Source organism: Manis pentadactyla, chromosome 10 (genome assembly GCF_030020395.1).
Source record: "Manis pentadactyla isolate mManPen7 chromosome 10, mManPen7.hap1, whole genome shotgun sequence".
NCBI classification, from domain to species: domain Eukaryota; kingdom Metazoa; phylum Chordata; class Mammalia; order Pholidota; family Manidae; genus Manis; species Manis pentadactyla.
The window spans coordinates 86,177,979-86,191,967 of NC_080028.1; the positions used below are offsets into that span (position 1 = coordinate 86,177,979).

The 13,989-nt window shown below is 39.7% G+C and overlaps 1 protein-coding gene across 4 annotated transcripts in view; it reads right to left on the bottom strand.

The window, feature by feature from the left end:
- The window catches only part of SEPTIN14 (septin 14), a 215,946-nt gene that overhangs the window by 155,198 nt on the left and 46,759 nt on the right, over nucleotides 1-13,989 (bottom strand). For 3 of the 4 annotated variants that reach the window (XM_057487180.1, XM_057487179.1, XM_057487182.1), the window contains exons 2-3: nucleotides 13,100-13,210; nucleotides 12,533-12,728 (exon numbers count right to left, since the gene is read on the bottom strand). In XM_057487180.1, the coding sequence (XP_057343163.1) occupies nucleotides 12,533-12,728; nucleotides 13,100-13,210 (307 nt within the window). Of the gene's footprint in view, nucleotides 1-12,532; nucleotides 12,729-13,099; nucleotides 13,214-13,989 lie in introns of all 4 variants that reach the window. The other variant, XM_057487181.1, reaches the window with a different exon arrangement.

Consider the following 13,989-nt stretch of genomic DNA (forward strand, 5'->3'; position numbering starts at 1 on the left):
CTTGTGGCTCAGCCCATGTCCAGAGGCCCACCAGGTCCTGACCAGAATTCTAAGATAAATAATAACTGTGTCATCTGTCATGAGACTGGCATTGGGCTAAGAGCTGTCCTAATAAAGATAAGCCTCCACAATATCCCTGCTACAAATGTAAGTAAATGGGTTACTAAGCTGCCCTTTGCCCCATGGGCCACAGGACCCTTGGCCATTGGAGCCACCCATAGTCCTTGAGCTCCTCTTACAGGAATGAAGAGGCCCTAGTCAGTCAGCCCCAATCCATGACATCGATATCACCTGACTAGAGCCTAGGGTAACCATGGATGTGGTAGGTAGGACAATTTTCTTTTTAATGGAGACCGTTACCTTCTACTCTGTCCTCAATTCCTATGCCAGACACATATCCTCTCAAACTTGTATAGTACTCAGAATGACAGGGACCCCTACTATTCAGCCCTTCATTCCATAGGATGTCTCCTCCATAGCCATTATTTTTCACACCCACTTTTAGTTGTAAAAGAATGCCCTATTTCCCTCTTGGGGTGAGACATACTAGAAAAATTACACACCAGGATGAAATTAAGCTTTCCCCCAGCTAGTCAGACTCCTCTCCAACTTCTGGTTGTTCCCTAAACCCCCTCATTAGCTTTTCAAAACTGGGAACAGTTTATTAATCCTGATATTTGGGATAAGGGAATCCCAGGAAGGGCTAAGTGTGCCACCCCAGTAGTCATCTAGCTCAAAGATACAACTATGTTCCCTAGCTGCCAAAAACAATGCCCTATAGGTGGAGGGAGCCAAGAAGGCGGGGTAAGTAGAGCAGCAGAAATCTCCTCCCGAAACCAAATATATCTATGAAAATACAACAAAGACAACTCTTCCTAGAATAAAGAACAGAGGACAAAGGACAACATCCAGACCACATCCACACCTGCGAGAACCCACTGCCTCATAAAGGGGGTAAGATACAAGCCCCGGCCCCGTGGGAACCGAGCGCCCCTCCCCCCAGCTCCCAGCGGGAGAAGAATAGGCAGAGCGGGAGGGAGACGGAGCCCAGAAATGATGAACACTCAGCCCCAGCCATCTGGGCCAGAGCGCAGACACAGTGCATGCACAGGGGGCCCTGGATACTAGGGAAACAGGGCAGCAATAACAGTGAGTGGGGACCGGAGGCCTGGCGCGAGAGGACATAAGAAAAGCGAGCAGCCATTTTTTTTTGTTGTTGCTGTTTTGTTTGATGAGCGCTTTTTGGAAGACTTAAAGGGATAGGGACCCCCAATACTAGGGAAACAGGGCAGCAAGACCGGTGAGCAGATGCCTGAGACTGGCGCTGGAGAATAAAGAAAAACGAGTGGCCATTTTTTATTTATTTAAATTTTTTTTAATTTTTAAATTTTTTTTGTGTGTGTGTGGTCGTTGTTTTGTTTTGGCAGGTGCTTTTTTGAAGTCAAAGGGGAAAGGCAGGAAACTTAATCCAGAGGTAGGGAATCTGGGGATCTCTGGGCACCCTAATCCACTTGGCTGCAGGGAGCAGGGAGGACCTTTACAGAGATAAATAGCCTCCCAGCAGCTCCACCTCCAATGCGACGCCACCACCTTGGAGCAGCAGCCGGAGCCAGGCCACGCCCACAGCAACAGCGGAGATAAACTCCATAGCAGCCAGTCAGGAAGAAGAAGCCCTCTCTACGCACAGCTGCCAAGCACAAGCCACTAGAGGTCGCTGTTCTCCCAGGAGAGGGCCACAAACCAACAAGAAGGGAAGTTCTTCTAGCCGTCACTCGTCCCAGCTCTGTAAACTCTTCCTAGCACCATGAAAAGGCAAAACTACAGGCAGACAAAAATCACAGAGACAACACCAGAGAAGGAGACAGACCTAACCAGTCTTCCTGAAAAAGAATTCAAAATAAAAATCATAAACATGCTGACAGAGATGGAGAGAAATATGCCAGAGATATGGGATGAAGTCCAGAGGGAGATCACAGATGCCAGAAAGGAGATTACAGAAATGAAACAAACTCTGGAAGGGTTTATAAGCAGAATGGATAGGATGCAAGAGGCCATTGATGGAACTGAAACCAGAGAACAGGAACACATAGAAGCTGACATAGAGAGAGATAAAAGGATCTCCAGGAATGAAACAATATTAAGAGAACTGTGTGACCAATCCAAAAGGAACAATATCCATATTATAGGGATAACAGAAGAAGAAGAGAGAGGAAAAGGGATGGAAAGTATCTTGGAAGAAATAATTGCTGAAAACTTCCCCAAACTGGGGGAGGAAATAATCGAACAGACCACAGAAATACACAGAACCCCCAACAGAAAGGATCCAAGGAGGACAACACCAAGACACATAATAATTAAAATGGCAAAGATCAAGAACAAGGAAAGAGTTTTAAAGACAGCTAGAGAGAAAAAGGTCACCTATAAAAGAAAATCCATCAGGCTAACATCAGACTTCACGACAGAAACCCTACAGAACAGAAGAGAATGGCATGATATATTTAATGCAATGAAACAGAATGGCCTTGAACCAAGGATACTGTATCCAGCACGACTATCATTCAACTATGATGGTGGGATGAAACAATTCCCAGACAAACAAAAGCTGAGGGAATTTGCTTCCCACAAACCACCTCTACAGGACATCTTACAGGGACTGCTCTAGATGGGAGCACTCCTAGAAAGAGCACAGAACAAAACACCCAACATATGAAGAAGGGAGGAAGAGGAATAAGAAGAGAGAGAAGAAAAGAATCTCCAGACAGTGTATATAACAGCTCAATAAGCGAGCTAAGTTAGGCAGTAAGATACTAAAGAGGCTAACCTTGAACCTTTGGTAACCACGAATTTAAAGCCTGCAATGGCAAAATAGTACATATCTTTCAATAGTCACCCTAAGTGTTAATGGACTGAATGCACCAATCAAAAGACACAGACTAATAGAATGGATAAAAAATCAAGACCCATCTATATGCTGCTTACAAGAAACTTACCTCAAAACGAAAGACATGTACAGACTAAAAGTCAAGTGACGGAAAAACATATTTCAGGCAAACAACAGTGAGAAGAAAGGAGGGGTTGTAGTACTAATATCAGAAAAAATAGACTTCAAAACAAAGAAAGTAAAAGAGATAAAGAAGGACACTACATAATGATACAGGGCTCAGTCCAACAAGAGGATATAACCATTCTAAATATATATGCACCCAACACAGAAGCCCCAGCATATGTGAAACAAATACTAACAGAACTAAAGGGGGAAATAGACTGCAATGCATTCATTCTAGGAGACTTCAACACACCACTCACCCCAAAGGATAGATCCACCGGGCAGAAAATAAGTAAGGACACAGAAGCACTGAACAACACAGTAGAGCAGATGGACCTAATAGACATCTATAGAACTCTATATCCAAAAGCAACGGGATATACATTCTTCTCAAGTGCACATGGAACATTCTCCAGAATAGACCACATACTAGGCCACAAAAAGAACCTCAGTAAATACCAAAAGATTGAAATCATACCAACCAACTTTTCAGACCACAAAGGCATAAAACTAGAAATAAACTGTACAAAGAAAGCAAAAAGGCTCACAAACACATGGAGGCTTAACAACACGCTCCTAAATAATCAATATATCAATGAACAAATCAAAATGGAGATCCAGGAATATATGGAAACAAATGACAACAACAACACTAAGCCCCAACTTCTGTGGGACACAGCAAAAGCAGTCTTAAGAGGAAAGTATATAGCAATCCAAGCATATTTTAAAAAGGAAGAGCAATCCCAAATGAATGGTCTAATGTCACAATTCTCGAAATTGGAAAAAGAAGAACAGATGAGGCCTAAGGTCAGCAGAAGGAGGGACATAATAAAGATCAGAGAAGAAATAAATAAAATTGAGAAGAATAAAACAATAGCAAAAATCAATGAAACAAAGAGCTGGTTCTTCGAGAAAATAAACAAAATAGATAAGCCTCTAGCCAGACTTATTAAGAGGAAAAGAGAGTCAACACAAATCAACAGTTTCAGAAACGAGAAAGGAAAAATCACGATAGACTCCACAGAAATACAAAGAATTATTTAAGATTCTATGAAAAAATAATATGCCAACAAGCTGGAAAACCTAGAAGTAATGGACAACTTCCTAGAAATATACAACCTTCCAAGACTGACCAAGGAAGAAACAAAAAACTTTAAAAATTACGAGCAAAGAAATTGAAAAGGTAATCAAAAAACTACCCAAGAACAAAACCCCCGGGCCGGAAGGATTTACCTCAGAATTTTATCAGACACACAGAGAAGACATAATACACATTCACCTTAAAGTTTTTAAAAAAGTAGAAGAGGAGGGACTACACCCAACCTCACTCTATGAAGCTAACATCACCATAATACCAAAACCCCACCAAAAAAGAAAACTACAGACCAATATTCCTGATGAACGCAGATGCAAAAATACTCAACAAAATATTAGCAAACCGAATTCAAAAAAACATCAAAAGGATCATACACCATGTCGAAGTGGGACTCATCACAGGGATGCAAGGATGGTACAGCATTCGAAAGTCCATCAACATCATCCACCACATCAACAAAAAGAAAGACAAAAACCACATGATCATCTCCATAAATGCTGAAAAAGCATTGGACAAAGTTCAACATCCATTCATGATAAAAACTCTCAGCAAAATGGGAATAGAGGGCAAGTACCTCAACATAATAAAGGCCATCTATGAAAAACCCACAGCCAATATTATATTGAACAGCGAGAAGCTGAAAGCATTTCCTCTGAGATCAGGAACTAGACAGGGATGCCCAGTCTCCCCACTGTTATTTAACATAGTACTGGCGGTCCTAGCCACAGCAATTAGACAAAACAAAAAAATACAAGGAATCCAGATTGGTAAAGAAGAAGTTAATCTGTCACTATTTGCAGATGAAATGATACTGTACATAGAAAACCCTAAAGACTCCATCCCAATACTACTAGAACTGATATCGGAATACAGCAAAGTTGCAGGATACAAAATCAACACACAGAAATCTGTGGCTTTCCTATACACTAACAATGAACCAACAGAAAGAGAAATCAGGAAAACAACTCCATTCACAATTGCATCAAAAAGAATAAAATACCTACGAATAAACCTAACCAAAGAAGTGAAAGACTTACACTCTGAAAACGACAAGTCACTCTTAAGAGAAATTAAAGGGGACACTAACAGATGGAAACGCATCCCATGCTCATTGCTAGGACGAATTAATATCATCAAAATGGCCATCCTGCCCAAAGCAATATACAGATTTGATGCAATCCCTATGAAACTACCAGCAACATTCTTTAATGAACTAGAACAAATAATTCAAAAATTCGTCTGGAAACACCAAAGACCCCGAATAGCCAAAGCAATCCTGAGAAAGAAGAGTAAAGTAGGGGGGATCTCACTCCCCAACTTCAACCTCTACTATAAAGCCATAGTAATCAAGACAATTTGGTACTGGCACAGAAACAGAGCCACAGACCAATGGAACAGACTAGAGAATCCAGACATTAACCCAGACATATATGGTCAATTAATATTTGATAAAGGAGCCATGGACATACAATGTTGAAATGACAGTCTCTTCAACAGGTGGTGCTGGCAAAACCAGACAGCTACATGTAGGAGAATGAAACTGGACCATTGTCTAACCCCATATACAAAAGTAAACTCAAAATCGGTCAAAGACCTGAATGTAAGTCATGAAACCATTGAACTCTTGGAAGAAAACATAGGCAAAAATCTCTTAGACATAAACATGAGTGACCTCTTCTTGAACATATCTCCCCGGGCAAGGAAAACAACAGCAAAAATGAACAAGTGGGACTATATTAAGTTGAAAAGCTTCTGTACAGCAAAAGACTCCATCAAAAGAACAAAAAGGAACCCTACAGTATGGGAGAATATATTCATAAATGACAGATCCGATAAAGGCTTGATATCCAGAATATATAAAGAGCACACACGCCTCAACAAACAAAAATCAAATAACCCAATTAAAAAAGGGCAGAGGAACTGAACAGACAGTTCTTCAAAAAAGAAATACAGATGGCCAACAGACACATGAAAAGATGCTCCACATCGCTAATTATCAGAGAAATGCAAATTAAAACTACAATGAGGTATCACCTCACACCAGTAAGGATGGCTGCCATCCAAAAGACAAACAACAACAAATGTTGGCGAGGCTGTGGAGAAATGGGAACCCTCCTACACTGCTGGTGGGAATGTAAATTAGTTCAACCTTTGTGCAAAGCAGTATGGAGGTACATCAAAATTCTCAAAACAGACTTACCATTTGACCCAGGAATTACACTCCTTGGAATTTACCCTAAGAATGCAACAATCAAGTATGAGAAAGACCAATGCACCCCTATGTTTATCGCAGCACTGTTTACAATCGCCAAGAATTGGAAGCAACCTAAATGTCCATTGAAAGATGAATGGATAAAGAAGATGTGGTACATATACACAATGGAATACCACTCAGCAATAAGACAAGGGCAAATCCTACCATTTGCAGCAACATGGATGGAGCTGGAGGGTATTATGCTCAGTGGAACAAGCCAAGTGGAGAAAGAGAAGTACCAAATGATTTCACTCATCTGTGGAATATAAGAACAAAGGAAAAATTGGATGAACAAAACAGCACAGAATCACAGAAGTCAAGAATGGACTAACAGGTACCAAAGGGAAAGGGACTGGGGAGGATTGGTGGGTACAGAGGGATAAGGGTGGGGAGAAGAAGGGGTTATTAACATTAGCATGCATGGGGGGGTGGGAGAAAGGGGAGGGCTGTTCAACAGAGAGAAGGCAAGTAGTGATTCTACAACATTTTGCTATGCTGTTGGAGAGTGACTGTAAAGGTGTTTATAGGGGAGACCTGGTATAGGGGAGAGCCTAGTAAACATAATATTCATCATGTAAGTGTAGATTAAAGATACCGAAAGAAAAAAAGGCAGTTCCTGTGTGGTGAACTCCAATGACTTCTACACAAGTTTATAAAGGGCATATAAAAGTGTAGGCAAATGGTCTGTTTGTGTTTATACAGAGGATCAAAGCCTAATTGGGCTACCCCAAAAATGAACTAAGATACGATATGAAAAAGAACTTCCAACATCAGCACTCTCTGGAAGACTCATGCCAGAAGATGATCATCAAAAAACCCCAACAAATATCCACACACTGCCACAGGTGTAGATGCACTCATCCCACCAGTTCCTGGACTTGCCATGGGAATGAAGAAGGAGACATCTAAGCTGGCCTGTGCATACAGTAAAACAACAAATTTGACTGGATCTATACTGTTGGAACTCAACCAAGAATTAGAAGAAGTGCAAATTTTAGAACTCCAAAATCTTACAACTACAGACTATTTACTGTTAAAAGAACATATGGGCTGTGAACAGTCCCCAGGAATGGGTTGTTTTAATTTGTCTGATTTCTCTCAGTCTGTTCAAGTTCAGTTGGACAATATCCACCGTATCATAGATAAGTTTTCACAAATGCCTAAGGTGCCTAACTGGTTTTCTTGGTTTCACTGGAGATGGCTGGTAATTACAGGTATGCTTTGGTTATGTAACTATACTCCAATTATGTTAATGTGTGTGCGCAATTTAATCAGTAGTTTAAAACCTATACATGCTGAAGTTACTCTACAAGAAGATATGTCAAGGAAATAATCAATCTTCCCATGTTTTCTTCCGCCTGCTACTTCTATAGCTTTTCTTCTTCCTTCCTAATTACAACACTTAAATAGAATTCGTGCCTCATATCGAATTAACTGAGTATCATAAATCTTCCGAGTGGTAAAGATACCTCAAGACAAATGCTGGGCATAGAAGCTACAGGGTATAAATATGCAAAGAAGTAAAAAGCGAACATTTTCAAACGATAAGGTTTCTCTCTCACTTACCAACTTAACATTTCCCTGTATGGCTCCGGAAGATGACTGGTTAGCCACAGATGGCTAAAATTCCTCAAGGGAGGAACAACCTAAGACAGGCACAGTCGCAGGAGGGCCATCAGGTGAGGAACTGGGGATCAACAGAGGTGAGGCTTAGAACCTCAGCCCCCCTGTTCTGAGAGAAATCTTCTGCATACGTGGATGTTTTATTGCCCTTGTCTAGCTTGGATTAACACATAGTCTACAGGCACACACCTGATCATCTACATTTGCTCTCTTACAACACTAAACTATGTTTTCTACCTTTATCTTGTATCTACCTACCACTTCAGCATTTTATTAAAAAAAATAATAATAGAGAAATGTGGTATACACATATAAATCAAGTATAAAAATCAAATGAGTATTCATATTTGAACTGACTTTTTATAGTTCATAATGCATGAGCAAAACCAAAGTTTCTGTGATGACTGCCCTTGTACTGTTCACCATGTAACTTATTCACTATGTAAGAATTTGTTCTCCATGTAAGAACTTGTTCATTATGCTTCAGAATTTTGGAGACTGATGAAAATTAGGCTTCGGATGGATTAATGATTGTGCATTGAGCATTGACTCTCCTATACAGAATTTTATTGTCGTTAACAACCATTTGATCAATAAATATGAGAGATGCCCTCACAACAACAACAATAAAAAAAGTACACACTTCCAATTGTAAAATAAATAAGTAACCGGGATGTAATGTATAGCATAAGGAATATAGTCAAAATATTGTAACAACTTGTATGGTGATAGCTGGTACCTATAATTATCATGAATATAACTGTTGAATCACTGTGTTGTACACCTGAAACTAATGTAATGCAATACTGTGTGTCAACTACCATTCAATAAAAAATAATTATCTAAAAAAACAAACAAAAAACAATGCCCTATAAACCGTGAGGCTCATAAAGGCCTCCCATCTCTAATTTCCAAATACCTTAAATACTGGCTGCTAGTTCCAACTAATTCACCTTACAATCCTCCAATCCTAAGCATCAAAAAGAAAGACCATACTTATCGTCTAGTCCAGGATCTAAGATTTATCAATGACGCAGTTGTGCCTCTCCACCCAGTGGTCCCTAACCTATACACTCTATTAGGAGCTATCCTACCTGACACCTCGTGGTTTACAACTCTAGATCTCAAAGACAGTTTCTTCTTCATCCCCTTAGAAAAACAGTTACGGTCACTATTTGCTTTTGAATGGACCACTCCAGAAAACACGTCTGGCCAGCTAACCTGAACTTTCCTCCCCCAGGGGTTTAGAGACAGTCCTCATCTCTTTGGACAAGCCTTGTCCCAAGACTTAGCCCACCTGCACCTGGGCACACTCATAAACTATGTAGATCATATTTTAATCTGTTCCCCCACAAAACAAGACTCCATTAGTCATACCATTCAAACCCTTAATTTCTTAGCTGAGCATGGATATAAAGTTTCAAGGGCCAAAGATCAGTTAGTACAACAAACAGTCACTTACCTGGGAATAATCCTTACTCCAGGAAAGAGAGGCCTTTCTCCAGACTGAGTTCAGGCCGTTTTTCCCCTTCTCCAACCTACTACCCACAAACAACTCGGGGCTTTCCTAGGACTAACAGGATATTGCAGATTATAGATCCCAAATTATGGACTCATTACACAGCCTCTCTATGAAGTCCTAAAAGGAAAAAATGACTCTAAAGCTTTAGACTGCAGATTGTCACAGCAAAAAGCTGTAGATATGCTTAAGGATCTATTAACACAGGCCCCTGCCCTAGGACTCCCAAACCCAGCCAGGCCATTCCGACTGTACTCTCATGAAAGAAAAGGAGTGGCCCTCAGAGTTCTAACTCAAAAATTAGGCCAAACTCACCTACTAATTTTCCAATGAAACTAATTTCTGCCACAAAAACCAGGCAGTCTTTTTTATGCAGATTAAATACCTATTTGTGCCTCCCAGCTAATTGGACTGGGACCCTAGTCCACCTGGCCCCAGACATTGATATTGTTCCCAATAACCAATCACTGACCATTCCTCTAACCTCTCACATAAGAGCTAAACAAGCCATACAATTCATTCCTCTCTTAATAGGCTCAGGAATCACCACAGGACTAAGCTTTGGCATAGCTGGACTATCTCGCTGTCCTATTACCTAAGCCCATCCAAAGATTTTCCTGACAGCCTAGAAGAAATTGCCTAAAGTATAACTGTTCAAAATCAGATACACTCCTTAGCAGCAGTCGCTCTTCAAAACAGAAGAGGATTAGACTTCTTGACTGCTGAAAGGGAGGCCTATGCCTCTTTCCAGAAGAGGAATATTGCTTTTATGCTAACCAGTCTGGCCTAGTTAGAGACACTGTCCAAAAGCTTTCTGAACATGCCTCCAGAATCCAACAACTATCAGAATCCTGGGGCAACCAGTCCCAGATTTACAGCTGGGCATCCTGGTTGCTTCCCTTAACAGGACCTCTACTGATGCTTCTCCTAGCCCTACTATTTAGTCCATGCTTACTAAATCTCTTAACCAAATTTGTTTCTTCCAGACTAAAGTCCATCTAGGCCAAAGTCCTGTTCTCATGAGGATTCCACCATGGTACCAAAAGATTAATCAGCTGTCTTCCTGGGACCCCTAGATGGACAACTTACTCTCCTAATCTCCACCCTCCCAACTGTAGGGAGGTGGTCCAAACCGCCAGCCTGATGACACAGTCCAGGCAGTTGGATGGAAGGGATTGCACAGCGGCCTTCTCAGAGGAGCAACCCTGATATCCCTTCTGCTCAAAATGTCTCTCCTAATGAATTCTTTATTTTGGTTTCAATTCAAGCTGCCCCTTCAGGGAAGAGGCCATATCCAATTCTCTCTGAAAATTTTAGGTAGTGGCCTTAAAGGAAACTGGAAAAAAACCATTACTGTCCCTGTGACTACCCCTGATGATGGGAAAGTGAGACCCCATGAGAACTGAACCCAAGTTTATGGGAAAAAGACATGGGAAATTTACCTGGGTCAAGGTTCCTTCCCCCACCCCTATGTGACCTCCAAATAAAATATTCAATGATTAATGGCAACAGGTGTGTACAGAGAACAAATGCTATTCTATGGCTAGCCAGAAAGAGAATAGCCTGATAAACTATAAAACAAATGAGAACAGGGCATTACCTAACCCAAGATCAGAAAAATCTCCATTGTAAGTCTTATTAAAAATGAGTCTGATGCACAGTCCATAAAATTTGTCCCAGCATGCCAAAAAGTCATCATGTCCTTTTAGAGAGAGCCTCTTTCTTTCCTGCTGGAGATGAGGAATGGGAGTGTAGCTATGAAAGAATGAGGGCCCTACATAAAAGTAATAGAATAGTGAACTTTAGATAGTCATCTGTAAAAAAAAAAAAAAGAAGAGTCTGTCACCTACCTAACCTTTGTGAGAGTTTCTGACCGCAATAACTAAAAACCAAGCTTATTTAGAAACAAGTTAACTGCTAAGACCTGCCAAATGATGTAATCTGATTCTACAAACTCATGTAACCATGCTATGTGTCAATTATATGATTAATATCTGTACTTTACTTTATGTAATCAAAGAGTATATAATCAAACTGCTACTTTTCATTAAAGGCCAGGCTCAGCTTTTGCTAGTGTCTGTGTCCTCACTCATTCAGTCAGTTGCCAATGCCATTCATCCTTCAGGGACTCCTGGACTCTCTGGAGCTGGACTCCAGCATCTGACAGTCAGCAAGCAGAGGGACCCAAATGACCATACTGTCCCTCACTAGCAGGAAGCAGCAGAAGTGGTCATCGCCCCTCATCCCAATGATTTGTGTCCCAACTGCTTGAGGGAGGAATGTTAGGCAGAAAGACAGAAATGAGTGGGATGAAAAGGAGGGAAGGCCCCCCCAAAGATGACTCAGGGAGTTGATCAAATAGAACCAGAAAGGCAGAAATGACTCAAAGAGTTAATCGGATGAAGCCACAGGGTCCAAGAGTGACTCAGGAAATGTCCAGGGTTCCCCCAGATAAGAAATATCAGAGGCACAGGCACAGCACAGCCCCTGTCCGCATTTCACCAATCAGAACAAGCCTAGAGAGCTGACAGCTGTCAATCAAGGACCTCTCGGCCCTGCCACAAACCACATAAAAGAAGCTTCAGAATGAGTATCCATGCCCACCTGTCTTATCTTAGGCAGGCTCACTCTGTTACTCTATACAGAGTGTATTAAAACTTATTTTGCTTTCTTGACTTTAGTCTCTTGTCTCACTATATCTTATTTACATAAGACACTGAGTCAAGTCCTTTCCTTCCTAACAAAACTAAGAACCTATACCAGTAAATTTTTGCTGTAATTGGTTATACCAAAAATATCATAAGGAAATAAGACACATGGATACAAAAATATCTATTTCACAACAAAGGAGAACATTCGTTATTCAGTAAAAAATTAAAATCTCATAGGAAACTTTTCAATTACTTTAGAAGACTGTTACAACTTAGTCCATGGAGAAAGAAGGTAAATTAATTGAAGTAAAAACTTTTAAAATTAAAATAAGAAAACACTAACCTGGAGTCTTTGTTTATTTGGTCACCATATCCCACCGTTTCAACAACAGTTAATTTCAACTGAACATTGCTTTCCTGAAGATCATATGTCTGAATTTTAAGTCCAACCTTTGAGTAAAAATGTGAGGATTTTTTATCTTTCAAATTAGTATTAAACAATGTCTCAATCAGTGTTGATTTTCCAATTCCTGTTTCCCCTATAATAAACACAGATACATCATCTTGGGGCATAAGATGGTTGAGAAGAGGTACATTCTGAACAACTAAAGTGGTTTATAGGTTCCTAAATATTTTAAACACTGGGATGTCCTTGAAAGTGTACATGTTGCTCCTGATTTAGTCACTGACATAATATAGAAAGAAAATATACATAGAGCTATATCAGATTTTGAAAAGCAAAAAAAATTTTAAAGAAATAACATCAAATAAATATGGCTAAGAAGATGGAAACCAAAAAAACATGAAGACATGTTCTTGAATGAATAGCACCAGTGTTATGATGCTTAAGATAAGTTGCAATAAGCATTTGGGAGAATTAAGTAATAGTTCTGCTGACTTTGGCACTTACCCACACAGAGAATATTAAAATAGAATCCTTGTTGAATAGATTTCTTGGCCAACTGATGAGGCAAGCAATCAAAACCAAAATGATTAAGCATAGTTAAGCAACGGGTATTTTCTTCTTTTTGCTTAGAGAAAAAAATGAGAAGATTTTAATTAGAATAGAAAATGATACTATTTCAAAATGTAGTGTGTCAAAGAAACTAAACTGATTATCATTTTATTATCATAATTCTGACAACATGTAAATGAAGTAAATTTGTGAGTAAAGAAATCTCTGTTCAGACACACAGACTTTGATATCATTTTTATAAACAGTGAATCTATCTGATCACACTCAAAAAGAATGTTTATACATTTTAAAACAGTACTTGACAGAAGTCACACAAGAAAGCCAATGTATCACTGCAAAGTAATAATTTTCCCTAAAAATTCACATTGTTTTATTTTGCTTCAGTGTATTAACATATATAACTGACCCCTAACCAATATGGGACTTAAGTGTGCTGACTCCTCAGGCAGTTGAAAACCCACATATAATTTTGAATCACCCCAAATTTAACTATGAAAAGCCTACTATTGAATGGAATCCTTGCTAGTAATATTGGAAGTCAGTTAACACACATTTTGTATATGTATTATATACTGAGTTCTTACAACAAACTAGAGAAAGAAATATCTTTCCAAATTGTCACAAATATCCAAGAAATTTTCCAATATATTTATTGAAAAAATTTGTAGATAGTAGACTTGCACAATTCAAAACCATATTGTTCAAGGGCCAACTGTATTTGGGAAACCTAATATACATTAGTCTATGTAGGAAAACCTGAGTTCACTTGAAATTTTTTAAAGCTGCTAAAAATTTTGACTTCACATTTGTCACATGCCAAGAAT